This window comes from Carica papaya, chromosome 7 (assembly GCF_054855325.1).
Source record: "Carica papaya isolate Zhongbai chromosome 7, ASM5485532v1, whole genome shotgun sequence".
Taxonomy (NCBI): domain Eukaryota; kingdom Viridiplantae; phylum Streptophyta; class Magnoliopsida; order Brassicales; family Caricaceae; genus Carica; species Carica papaya.
In genome coordinates, this window is record NC_142315.1 from 3,614,081 (window position 1) to 3,627,589 (window position 13,509).

The window sequence follows — 13,509 nt, forward strand, 5'->3', positions numbered from 1 at the left end:
GACCTCGATAATGATTACTATATGGTCAAGTTCCACTCAACAGAGAACTACCTGCACGTCCTGACGGATGGCCCATGGGTTATATATGGCCATTATCTTACGGTGCAACCTTGGTCCTCTAGTTTCTCAACTGCTAACCCTGATGTAACTAATCTGGTGGCCTGGGTGCGTTTTCCTGGCCTCCCCATCCATTATTACCATAAGAGTTATATCCAGGGCGATAAGAAAGGTATTTCGCATTGATTATAACACTGAATTCACAGAACGGGGCAAGTTTGCTCAATTGGCGGTTGGAATTGACTTGACCAAACCACTCATTTATAAGTTCATGCTGGATGGACGCCTATAGAGAGTGGAATATGAGGGTTTGTCTACTATATGCTTCAATTGCAGAGTTTATGGACACTTTAAAGGCCAATGCAAGAAAAATACTAAGACGAAAATCGAGTTAGGCAATAGTGGAGGCACAGGCCCCAGGGAACAAGATAATTTTTGGATGCTAGTCCAACACAAAGGGAGGAAAGTTAGAACTAAGGGTCCTATCCTACCAAGCAAATGACCATATATCCCAAGAGAGAATAATAAGAATGGGTCAAGATTTAGTATGATTGCGGACATGGAGGAAGCCGTAAAAGGATCAAACTAGCTGGTAGTTAAAACCCTTAAACAGATGAGGGTCTCAAGTGAGAGACAACCCCCAAGGAGCAAAGGAAAAAGGTTGATGGTGGAAGACAATGATCAGAAGACGATGGATACCCTTCTCGAAATCATGGATTCTACCATGTTGGCCAATACCATGCCCACGATTGGACGTATGATGCTCATGACTAATATGGCCGGAGAATCTAGTAGGATAAAGGTACGCATCAGTTCCCATGGCATAGGAATGACTAATAATGAGACGTTTGTAATAAGTTAGAGTATTACTACACTGGAACCTTCAAAGAATACCGTTATAATAATTAAATATAGGGCGGACCAAGACCATGAACTCAATCTGTCCTCCCCCATAGCTCCATGCCACCAACGATCTCATTGAGAGATCGCATCAGGCTGACAGTCAAACCTCCTGACAGACTTGGTGTCAGTAAAGGCATAAAAATTAATAATACTTTCAAAATATAAAGTAAGGATAAGAAAAGGAACAAGGCAACTACGTCCACTGATTCCACTACGATCAACCCTCTTCTGTCCAAAATTCAAGAGCTTGTTAATAAGAATGCAATCCTCATTTCAAGCGTTGTCGATGCTCCTTAGAAAAAGCAAGCATAGTCCCTCTTCTGAGTATCAGCTCCTCTTTCCCTTATCATTACCCTATGGATTGCTTATTTCTTGTATAGAATTGTCAAGGCGGTGCAAAAACTGGTCTCCGACCCGCTCTAAAGTCATTTGTCAATATCCACAACCCAGCCTTGATTGCGTTGTTGGAGCCTAGGACGACAAGCAGATAAAGTGATCAAGAGCATGAGCTTCGACTACTCCCATAAAGTTGAGACAGCTAGTTTTTCGAGGGACATTTGGATGATGTGGAGAGTCTATCCAGGTTACTGTGGATTACAAGAATCGTCAGTTTATCCATTCCAGGAAAAGTTGGAATGACGGTTGGGAAGATTTTTTCCTTTCTATTGTCTACAGGAGCCCAAACCCCCATAAATGAAAAGACCTTTGGGAGCAGCTCACCACTGTCATGCATAACTTGGATCATCCTTGGCTCCTTGTTGGAGATTTTAATGTCATCATAGAGAGACGACCGAAGAGGGGGAGCGGCTAAACAGTCTAAAAGCTGCACTCTTTTAAACCAATTTATTGATATTAATTCTTTACAACAGCTTGATTATGTAGGACTGAACTTTACATAGCGACGTGGGACCCTTTTTCAACGGCTTGATAGAGATATCTGTAACCAAAGATGGTTCAACCACTTCCTGGAGGCCATCGTTTACCACCTTCCAAAAGTGCAATCTAATCATAGAAGTATCCTGATTATCCCTTACACCCATCACTCTCATAATAAGGACCCTAAACCTTTTTACTTTTTAGCTGCGTGGCTATCCCACCCCAATTTTCCTAACTTGGTTAGGAGAAATTAACAAAACCATCTTCCTATCCAGGAGAACTTTAGTAACTTTAGCAAGACTGTGTAGGACTGGAATAGAAATGTGTTTGGTCATATCACTAAGAGAAAACGGATCCTCCTGACAAGACTAGATGGGATCCAACGGGCATTGGAGAGACACCACTCTGTTTAGCTTCAAGAGCTGAAAAAATTCATTGAAAGAGGAATTAGAGGGGGTGTTATTGCAAGAAGAGATGCTCTGGAAACAAAAATCTCTATGTAATTGAATTTCTCTAGGGAATAGGAGTACCAAATACATTCATGCCCACACCATCTCTAGAAGGAAAAAAAAACAAAATTAGTATTCTTAAGGATGGAGATGGTAACTGGAGTACCGAAGAAGGCCAACTTTAGGTAATAGCCTCCACCTTCTTTAAGAAACTTTATACGGCTAAAGAGGGACGCATTCCACAGTACCCTATTAGAGACTTGTTCCCGAAGTTAACAGCAACTATGGTCGCTCAATTAGACTCTAAGCTTACGAACCATGAAATTTATGACGCTTTATCTAGCATGCACCCGTTGAAAGCTCCCGGTGTGGATGACCTTCATGCAGCATTCTTCCAGAACCAATGGGAGACTATAATCGAGTCGGTATGTGCAATAATCAATGGTGTCTTCCATGGCGAATAGCTACTTGTTGAGATCAACAAGACCCTTATTACCCTTATTCCTAAAGTTGTGAGACCAGAGACTATTAAAGAATTTTATCCGATCAGCTTATTGACGATGTTATATAAAATTGTTACTAAATTCATTGTCAATAGACTCAAGCACCCAATACTTTTTTTTGTTAGATCGACCCAAACTAGCTGTGTAGCCGGTAGGAATATCACGGATAATATTGTTATTGTCCAAAAAGTAGTCAATTCTATGCGACATTTGCAAGGAAAAGACAAGTGGATGACCATTAAGGTGGACTTAGAAAAAGCTTATTATCACATCCGTTGGAAATATGTGGACGACACTCTGCTTGATGTTGATCTCCCTCCTAACCTTATCAGAATCATCATGCAATGTATCTCCTCTTGTTCCATGCAATTGTTGTGGAACGGCTGTCTCACCCAAGAGTTCCGACCTACTAGAGGCATTCGACAAGGGGACTCGCTTTCACCCTACATTTTTGTGTTATGCATGAAACGGCTATCCCATTGCATAAATATCTGGTTAAGAAATGGTACGTGGAAGCCAAACCACTTTGGTAAGAAGGGTCCTGCCCTCTCACACATCTTCTTTGCCGATGACTTGGTACTCCTTAGGAAAGCCACTGAGGACCAAACTCAGGTTGTAAAGGAAGTCTTAGAGGATTTCTGTGTCAGCTCAGGCCACAAGGTGAGTGCGACCAAAACACTTACTTTCTTTTCTCGCAATATTACCACAGGTGATTGGGTTTCAAGTCTCCAATAATCTTGGTAAGTATTTAGAAGTTCTCTTACTACATGAAAGAGTAAACAAAAATACTTATCATTACATCCTTAAGAATATTAATCAAAAGTTATATGGTTGTTACGTTCATCCTCTTTCCTTTCCAGGGCATTTAACTTTAGTCAAATGACAAGATTGTCCCCGCTTATGCTATGTAGACCATGGCCTTGCATAAATACCTATGTGATCATATTGAAACAGTGGTCAGAAAGTTTATCTGGGGTCAGGGGAGTAATAATTGAAAAATCAATCTTGTCAGTTGGACTGACATGTGCATGTCTTACGACACTGGAGGACCGAATTTTGGTCTGTCTACAAGCAAAATCAAGTTTTCCTAATGAAATTGAGCTTTCCTATGGTTGCGAAGCCCGATCTACTATGGGTCCAAGTCCTCACCCACAAATATAGATGGCCTGGCCTATCGCAGAGTTACAAGCCGACTGGATCAATCTCCCATCTTTGGCCCAACTTTAACCATCTTTAGACAGACCTTCGTATGAGCATCAAATGGTTTATTAGTTCGGGAAAAAATGTTAGGTTTTGGGAAGACTGCTGGTTAGGAGACCTAGGGCTGCTTAAGCTTTTGGCTTTCGCACCTATTGTTGAGCACGATCTTCATAAATGTGTCAAGGATTACGTGGTGTCATCTGACTAATGGAACTAGGAGGTCCTATACCAGGTGTTGTCGATGGACACACTGCTCCAGATGGCTGCGGTACCGGCCCCTAGAGATGATAATATCTCGGACTCCTACTTTTAGGGTATGATGAGCTCTAGGTGTTTCTCGTTAAGGGGAAGATCTTGGCGAATTGGGAGAGATACTGATGTCACATATCCTCTATTGCAGAGTGCAGTAAGTGTGCGACCCTATTGAGGATGTGGATCATGTCCTCTGAAATTGCAACGTAGCTAAACTGTTGTGGTCAAAGATCATACCTGCTAAAGCCCATTCAACTTTCTTCTATGGTACTGTTGATAAGTAGTTCGTGCTGAACCTCAAAAACAACTGGTTCTGGTGAAAGACAGTTCAAGATTGGAAAGTGACCTTTGGCCTTACTTGATGAAGCTTGTGGAACCATAAGAATAAGTTTGTTTTCCAAGAGAATGAGAGTAGCATCGATGAGCTTGCTAAGGATGTGTCTCTCATGACTAATTATACTTTTATGATTAATAATATGAATTTTTGTTTTTTTCAAGTATAGCACACAGGCCAAAAGAACTTGTTGTTTGGCAGAAACCTCCCAGGGGTTAGTGGAAGGTGAACACTGATGGTGCTTATCGTGCAGCTACCAACCTCGCTTGTTGTGGCGGACTTTTAGAGATGAGGATGGTGCTTGCCTGAGAAACTTCAGTAGGAAGATTGACAGATGTTCTGTGCTTCAGGCCGAGCTTTGAGGTGCTCTCGATAGCTTTCAACTCGTTTGGCATGCTAAGTTCTGTAGTATTATCCTAAAAATGGATAGCGCTTTGGCGGTGCAATTACTTATTAAAGAAGATTACGATACTAATGCGCATGACGTCCTCGTTTGTGATATCAAACACTTGTTATTGTAGAACTGACAGATCAAGATCCAACATGTTTATCGCTAAAGAAAATAGATGCGCTGATTAATTGGCAAACGCCTACTTCGCTCTACCAATGGGTCTCCATTCTTATATTCAGGTGCCGAATGACCTCCAACAGCTCCTCACTGACGATATTATAAGTGTTTTCTGACCCCGAATGTGCATAACGATCTCTTAATTTTCTTTTGACTTTGTCTCTCCTTGCACTAAAAAATAAATAAATAAAAACTTTAATGTTAAAAAAGGGGCCTCTCGGAAAAAAAAAAGGTAAACTTTTTTTACACCCACGAAATAAAACTTCTTTTTACTCTTTAGGAAACTAAAAAACAAAACACGTCCTTCAAGCCCATACTACTTTCGTTTCCATCAATGTATAACCAGACCACAAAACATCACCAACTTCCTTCATGATTTTCCAACAATGGAGCCTGCTAACTCCTCCCTGACCTCCCAACCCACGCTCCTCCATCTATCTTCACCAGTATGCCGTCGAATAACCACGAAATCCCCACCAAGTTCCTTTCTTTTCTTCTTCACCTTCTTCTTCTTCTTTACCCTTTCTCTTGTCACCGCCTCTACAGCCTCTGCTATCTCAGTAACCCCTCGGATCCCAATACAGCCAACCCCATCAATACCTTACTCCAAATACTGCAACCATATAGTACCTGAGTCCCCACCCGATCCGCATGCATCATTCGCCGGCCCTACCGCACGGTTCCTCACCTTCCGGGTCGGCTTCTTCACCGGTGGCGATGGTCTATTCAGCCAACGAAATTCGAAAGCCGATATGCCGAAATCGGCGTCTTTTTTCCCTTACTATGTCCATAAGGCACTGACTGATAAAACTGTGTACAAAGTCGAAGCTAGATTGACCCTTCAGATACCCAGATCGTTCTCATCGGCTGGGGATATAGTGCGACGAAGATTGCGGAATATACGGTTTCGGGGACCCGGGGTTCAGTCAATCGGGCTAGGTTCTCCGGGGTTCAGGCTAACTGGTTTTTGGTCAGAATCTACCGGGAAGCTTTGCATGGTCGGATCTGGGTTGGCTTACGCTCATACAGGTAATTCGCGATCACTTAATGTTATTCTTAAGGTTAATTATTCAAAGAATTCGAGTATCTATGGCAGTCTGGTTAGTGGGGTGTTAGAAAGTTTGGATGATAATGGCCACTTGGATCATTTCGAGCCAGTTTCTATACTTGGCATAGCTCATAGTAATGAGAATTATGAGTATAAATTGATAGAGAAAGGAAATAGAGATTGGTGCATGAATGAAGGAGGGAGCTTGCCTATGAATGAGGTTGATGGAGGTCTATGTTCTGTGCTTACTGAACGCAATCATATATTCAAATTGTATTATGAGAATAATTGTGATAATGTTAACTGCAATCCTCTTAATGGGAGTGTTGAGTATGTACCTAGCTTCATGTCTTTGCTACCAATTAGATGTGCTGAACAGCGCAAAATGCAGATGTTAATGTCATTTCGGAACTCAAGCAATCAAGTTAGTACATTTCTGTTCAATCCTAGCACCACCTTGGTTGCTGAGGGAGCTTGGGATGAGAAGACGAATAGTTTTTGTGCCGTTGCCTGTAGAATCTTGAATTTCACAGATTCTTTAAGTGATGCTGTTGTTGGTGATTGCAACACTAAGTTGAGCTTAAGATTTCCTGCCTTTTTGTCAATTACAAGGATGAGTGCAATTGTGGGGCAGGTTTGGAGTGATAGAACACAGAATGATCAGGGGTACTTTGGTAGAATAGGGTTTTGGAGCCTTAGGGAATCATTGATGCGTTTTCCTGGATTAAGATATGAGTATACTCAGAATGATAGAGTAAGAAAAGCTTGTGCTAATAAGAGTAATACTAAGCGCAAGGGAAAGGCTTATGCTGATGGACATTCGCCTGACATGAGATTTCGTATGTCATTGAAGAATAGCAAAGGAGTAACGGTGATGGGTTATGCACAGCCGATATTTGTGGGTGATCAGCTTTATGGGAATCAACTAGCAGTGTTCAAGGGGGCAAAGCAACCAGGGGTTGCTATACAGAGGAACTATAATAATAGTGGCTTGATGAATATTAGCTATAAAATGAGGCTTCCATCTGATTTAAGGTTTGGTGGTGATGCTCATACAACTGGAGGAGTTGAAATCTCTGCTGAGGGAACGTACGATCGGGATACTGGTGTCTTGTGCATGATAGGATGTTGGCCTTTAGGATCAAACAGCGAAAAGTCATGGAAAAATCACTCAATGGACTGCGATATTGTGATCAATGCTGAATTTTCTCCTCTAGATTCACAAAGCAGTGATCGTGTCAGTGGAACAATTGGAAGCACACGAGAAAAGTCGGATCCTCTCTACTTTGAACGGATTGATTTTTGGTCAAATTCGATTTCCTCCCGTCAAGCTAAAGAATCCATTTGGAGAATGGATTTGGAGATTACCATGGTTCTGATTTCCAATACTTTTGCCTGTCTCTTTGTGGGCCTGCAGCTCTATCATATGAAGAAGCATCCGGACATGCTTCCATTTGTGTCCATTGTTATGCTTATTGTTCTTACTCTGGGACACATGATTCCGTTACTCTTGAACTTCGAGGCATTCTTCTCGACTAACCATAACCAGCAGTATATGTTTGTTGAGAATGGTGGGTGGCTTGAAGCAAATGAAATAATTGTAAGAATGGTAACAATGGTAGCTTTCCTGTTGGAGTTCCGTCTTCTTCAACTGTCATGGACTGCAAGACTTGATTCTGAAAGCCAATCAGAGCTATGGGTTTCAGACAGAAAGGTCTTGTACATGTCTTTACCACTGTATATTGCCGGTGGATTAATTGCTTGGTTAGTGAACTTTGTGAAGAATTCTCAAAGGAGCCCATTCATAGGAGCACATCATAGGGGTTTCATACGACCCTACCAACGGCATGTTCGCCAGCAGCATTCTCTTTGGGGAGACCTCAAATCTTATGGAGGTTTAATCCTTGACGGTTTTTTGCTGCCACAGGTACTGTTCAACGCAGTGTTTAACTCGAGAGAAAGGCCTCTGGCTGCGTCCTTTTATCTTGGAACAACCATAGTTCGTCTTCTCCCCCATGCATATGATCTTTACAGGGCCCACAGCTCTTCATGGTATCTTGATTGGTCATACATTTACGCAAATCATAAAATGGACTTCTATTCCACAGCATGGGACATCATCATCCCCTGCGGCGGCATGCTGTTTGCTATCCTAATTTTCTTGCAGCAGCGGTTTGGTGGTTGGAGCATTCTACCGAGGAAGCTCAGAGAGAATTATGTGTATGAGAAAGTGCCTACGGTTAGCAATGTGGAATTGCAAGGTGAATCTGCTCAAAAAAATTTTGATAGCTTGTGATATACACGTGAAACCCATTGGAATTTGTACATTCATTTTTTAATTTATTTGATACCAGCCGTATATCAATGTCATGTGAATTTTGGGTGGGAAAGAACTGTTGTCTCACATAACAGTGAAGAAAGAGAGTTTTTTTGTCCAGGAAAGTTCAAAAGCATGCTTTCTGAAACCAATTCTGACAGAATTAGTGTACCATCGGTGAGATATTCTATAGATGTGTGTCTCTGAGGTTTGTCTATTCTAGATGAGAGATTTGATACGTACAATATATAGATTCACTACTTGTTATAAGTAAACATAATAAATAGTTCTAAGTAAAAGTCGAAATTAACAAAATTAACCATTAGATCGAGCTCCGTTGATCTAAATTAACTTAATAAACTTATTAGTTTAAAGTGATTGGTCTTGAACCAACTTTTGATATTTGTATTCCTCTGAAGATATGTGATACATGTATGTGTATATATACAAAAACACATGTATACATATATTATAAAATTAGTAAGTCTAAATAGTTTAACTAAGTGAACGTTGGACAAAATTACTGTGGAAATTGAAATAATTTAAAAAATTAATTTAAAAATATCGTTTAAATTATTACTTACATATTAATACTAATAAATATAAATATATATAATCTACATTATTAATTATCCATATTATTTATTTCAAAAAAATTATTCATATTTTATTATTTGTACATTATATTTTATATTCTGTACAATATATAAAAATATACTTTACTTATATGTACAGTAGATATGATATAAATATATACATACATGTATATATTAATAGTTATATGTATATATAACAATAAATATATAGTATATTATATACTTTACTTCTTAAAATAAATAATTAAAAAATTTAATTTAAATTTTTAAACGATATTATTCCTTCAACTGTTGGTTGGGGTAGGAGTTCAATCTCAAATTTGTAGATGTTAAACACATTATTTACAACAACAAAGAATTCAATCTCAAATTATCATCTGAATCAGTTAAGTTCATCTATAAATTAAAGATCAATGAAAAGAACTTAAGCACCTTTTCTTCTCAATAATCAGTATTGTTGCACAAACAAGCAAAAGTGGATAATCGTGAGCATCACCAATAGTCCATACAAGAGCATGAACCATCTTTAAAGTGGTGGAAACGAAGTTTGTCCCGAACTATGATTTCTCTATCGGAAACAACTGAAATATACTTGATTGCAGAATGACAATCCTCACACATTCTGAGGTTCTTCACAATCCTGATCACCTCACCATGACCGGTCTTCAATAGTCCAAATGCTATTGCAAGCTTCTCACTATGGTATCTGAGCGCATATTCCCTCTCCTCCTCTTCAACTTCATGCATAACAAACTCATGACTGGGAAAATACCCAGTTTCCCTACACTTACACATCAAGTCATCTAAATACTGAAAAATCTCAGTTGTCTCAGGATGAGATTTGTCACCCATACTAAACATGTAAGTCTTGTGATCCACCTCAATTGTGCTATACCCAACTTGTTTTCTCAAGTATTTTCCTATCATTTTATTTCTAACCATTTCCACTCTATCCATTCTACCAGCTAGAGCATAAATATTTGAAAGCATTACATAATGGCCAGGATTTTCTGGATCAATGGACAGGAGGTGCTCAGCAACTTCCACTCCAAGATCAAAATTCTTATGCATCTTGCACGCGCCAAGCATAGCTGTCCAAACTGCTGGAGCAGGTTGTTTCAGTGTATGTTCTTTGATGAACCGATATGCTTCATTGAGCAGGCCAGCACGCCCAAGCATATCCACCACGCAAACATGATGTTCCACTCCCGGAACCAATCCATATTCACCCTCCATGCTTGTAAGTACATGGCGCCCTTCGTCAACAAGCCCGGCATGAGCACATGCTGATAATACAGCAACAAAAGTTATTTTGTTAGGTTTTGGACCATGAGTTCTCATTTCATGAAACAGGTCTACCACCTGTCTGCCGTAACCGTGTACCCCATACCCGGAAATCATAGCTGTCCAAGCAAAAACATTCTTCTCTTTCATTGAATCAAAAACTTCTCGTGCTTTGATCACATTACCACATCTAGCATACATGTTAATCAAAGCAGTACCAAGCACCACATTGACTTCAAAACCCTTGACAAGCACATACTCATGCACCCAACAGCCTAAACCACTAGCCCCCACCTGTGCACAAGCTGCTAACACACTCACAAAAGTTGTCGAATCCGGTTCAACATGCGAGTTTTTCATCAGGTAAAACAATCCAATTGCTTCATTAGCAAACCCGTTTTGTTCATAACCCGAAATCATCGAATTCCATGCTACCAGAGTTTTCTCAGGCATTATATCAAACACCTTACGCGCTACGCCCAAATCATAAGACCTCGTATAGAAAGTAACAAGAGCTGCTTGAACATATGAATCTGATCCGAAACCGTACACTATGACATGGTTATGAATTCCTCTGCCAATTCCAAAAGCCGATAAATCAGCGCATGATTTAATCACAGCCGTGAAATTATAATTACACGGTGAAATATTTGCTGATACCATATGACGATAATATAGAATGGAGTCCAAAGGGAAATTGAACTTAGAGGTTACTGTAATGAGAGAATTGAAGAGGAATGAGTCGGGGTTAGAGACAGAGAGAAAAAGCCGGTGAGTGTAGCCGATGGAGCCGGCGGCACACGCCAGGGTGAGGAGCTTCGTGAGGAGAGCTCGGCTACGACCGGAGCCCGAGACGATGAGGTGGGCGTGGACCTGTTGGAGGGGCTTGAGACGTGGACCAGCTCGGAGAAGCACCTCGTAGGCCGGAGAATGGGACGTTGGCGGATGGTGGGGTTTGGGTGGTTGTTTGGCTCCCATGAAAATTTGCCATGAAAATTAGTAGGAGAAGGCAGAGAACTTTTGAGCTCTGGTCAACCCTCCGAATTTGTATCAGCAATGGGCAAGCAATTGTTACAGTAAGCAAGAAAATTTCTAAAGCAGAAGAAAGTCTGGTACAGTCTTATGAAGTTTTTGTAAGTAGAGCTGTCCATCCATTTGTAACTGATGAATCAGACCCGACTCTGGATTGATATTTTCAGTTTTCTTTATATTAAATTAAAAAATAATTTGATGAAATTAATTTAAAATAAAATCAATGAAATAAAATAATTAATTATCTAATACTAATGTCATTTTTAATAAAAATAATAATAGTTCCTCAAATTTTAAATAAAAAATTTCTTATATAAATTTTCACCATAATGGTTTAACCGATTATATCAAATATATGTATTTTTTATATATAACATATATATACCAAATGTAAATTAATATCCCATATATAAGATTTCACCATAATATATTTATATACTTCAGGCACTTTTTAATTTAAATTCCAAAAATTGTATTTATGTGCAAGTTTATTCGGACACTTGGATGAATTTTAGTTTATGATTTATAAATCTTAGACAAATATTATGTATTATTTATATAAAAATATGAGACATACAAGTTTTAGTGTATGGCCATAACTACAAAGTTTGGTTTGCTTGGCCTATAACTAAAAGACATACTTTCTTACAATTACGCCATTCATTCGAATATACATCCATCTTTTTAGTTCGGTTTGCGACTGTCGCCAAAGCCATAGTTAACTAAATCATGCAAATCTGTAATCCCAACAATCATATAGTTCGAACTTAGTCAATAAGAAAAAATAAACAATACAACCGATATTCACCCGACTAAGTAAATTGAAATTAGAGAGATGAAGGTTTCTAAACTCGTAATCCTAGATAAAATTACACGCTCGAAGTAACTCTATTCGCACCCAACTTCTTAATACGGACGGATCATCCTTTGTGGTGACCCAATTCCCTAATTATTTTCCATATTAGATGGCTAAAGCTTAACCTTTTAATTTCTAACTTTGGTTCAGAGTTTCTCTTCCTGATGCTAGTCTTTGGGCGAAATCTCTGATTTCCCTTCCTTACCTGAAGGATCCACTAACATAAAGTCAAGCATCCATCTGGAAGGATTTATGAACACTTTGAGAAGTTTACAACATTCGGGGATTGACATAATTAGATTATTAGTTAAGAGTTGGGAGAATTCCTCTATTAAAGCTACCATCATTTTGGTCTCAACCTGAAAAAAGTTATCAAATGTCAAAATATGAGAATTCGATACAAAAAACAATTTGGATAAGAGAGGAAGAGAAATTGCCAAAATTGAAGATTTCATTCCCAGTATAAGATTATGGTTCTGCTCCAATGTAAATTCTAAACAAAGCTCTCCAACTCTGTTCCCTCTCAGGCCTAATATTTTCTTCACCTTCTAGGAGTTGGTTGACTAGAAAGAGTATCCTGATAACGAGAAAAGTCTCATTTACAAAACTAATATCTTCATGCACTTCCTCCAAGTCGTCCTCATCTTCACCTTGTTACTAACAAAAGATCATCCACAGCAAGCCTAACTGTGAAATCATCAACTCCAAATCAAAAATTGGATATCTAAGAGAGGGTCTTGAATGCTACCCTAGGAACTATCATTTTCACCTCCGTCACTGTTATCCTCAGAGATATCACTTGTCCCCCTTTCTGAAACAGATTGCTTTCCAGCAAGCATAACAAGGCGTGTTAAGATTTATCTTGTTATCCTTAGAGCTAATATAACAACGACTAAACCAACAATAATCTCCTATGTTTTCCCCTTGTCACAGCTAGACTCCAGGACTTCTTTTCCTTTTCTCTGGACCATTTAAAAGTTTGAAGTGGAAGAGCGTTTTCACTTTCACAATTCTCAGCAATCACTATCAATCTCAACCTGGTAGTGTTCCTACCTCTTAAGCTATTAGCTTGGGCTTGGGATACAGATTCCAATGGATTCTTTATCTTTTCAACTGGTTGCATCAGTTGAGTGAAGAGCTTTGCTTCCTAGGTCATCCTCTCATCTTCTGAAAAATACTCCTCTTAGATTTTTTAATTCTATCGAACACATATGCACTACTAGTTTTTGAATGT

The 13,509-nt window shown here is 39.3% G+C and overlaps 2 protein-coding genes across 2 annotated transcripts; one reads left to right on the forward strand and one right to left on the reverse strand.

Annotated features, from left to right (window-relative positions):
* Positions 1–5,427: 5,427 nt before the first annotated feature.
* Positions 5,428–8,699, forward strand: LOC110817852 (DUF2921 family protein, putative (DUF2921)). The gene has a single exon (XM_022046569.2). It carries the CDS (start codon positions 5,529–5,531, stop codon positions 8,484–8,486), a length of 2,958 nt encoding a protein of 985 aa, XP_021902261.2. The 5' UTR covers positions 5,428–5,528; the 3' UTR covers positions 8,487–8,699.
* Positions 8,700–9,355: 656 nt separating this feature from the next.
* Positions 9,356–11,578, reverse strand: LOC110824980 (Pentatricopeptide repeat (PPR) superfamily protein). Its single transcript, XM_022055462.2, is given in 2 exon segments — positions 9,356–11,332; positions 11,334–11,578. Coding segments are annotated over 2 exon segments (1,782 nt in total). The 5' UTR covers positions 11,379–11,578; the 3' UTR covers positions 9,356–9,595.
* Between the last annotated feature and the right edge of the window lie 1,931 nt (positions 11,579–13,509).

What these genes read in the sequence shown, in the direction of transcription:
- LOC110817852 (XM_022046569.2), top strand. Translation starts at nt 5,529, where the DNA reads ATGGAGCCTGCTAACTCCTCCCTGACCTCCCAACCCACGCTCCTCCAT.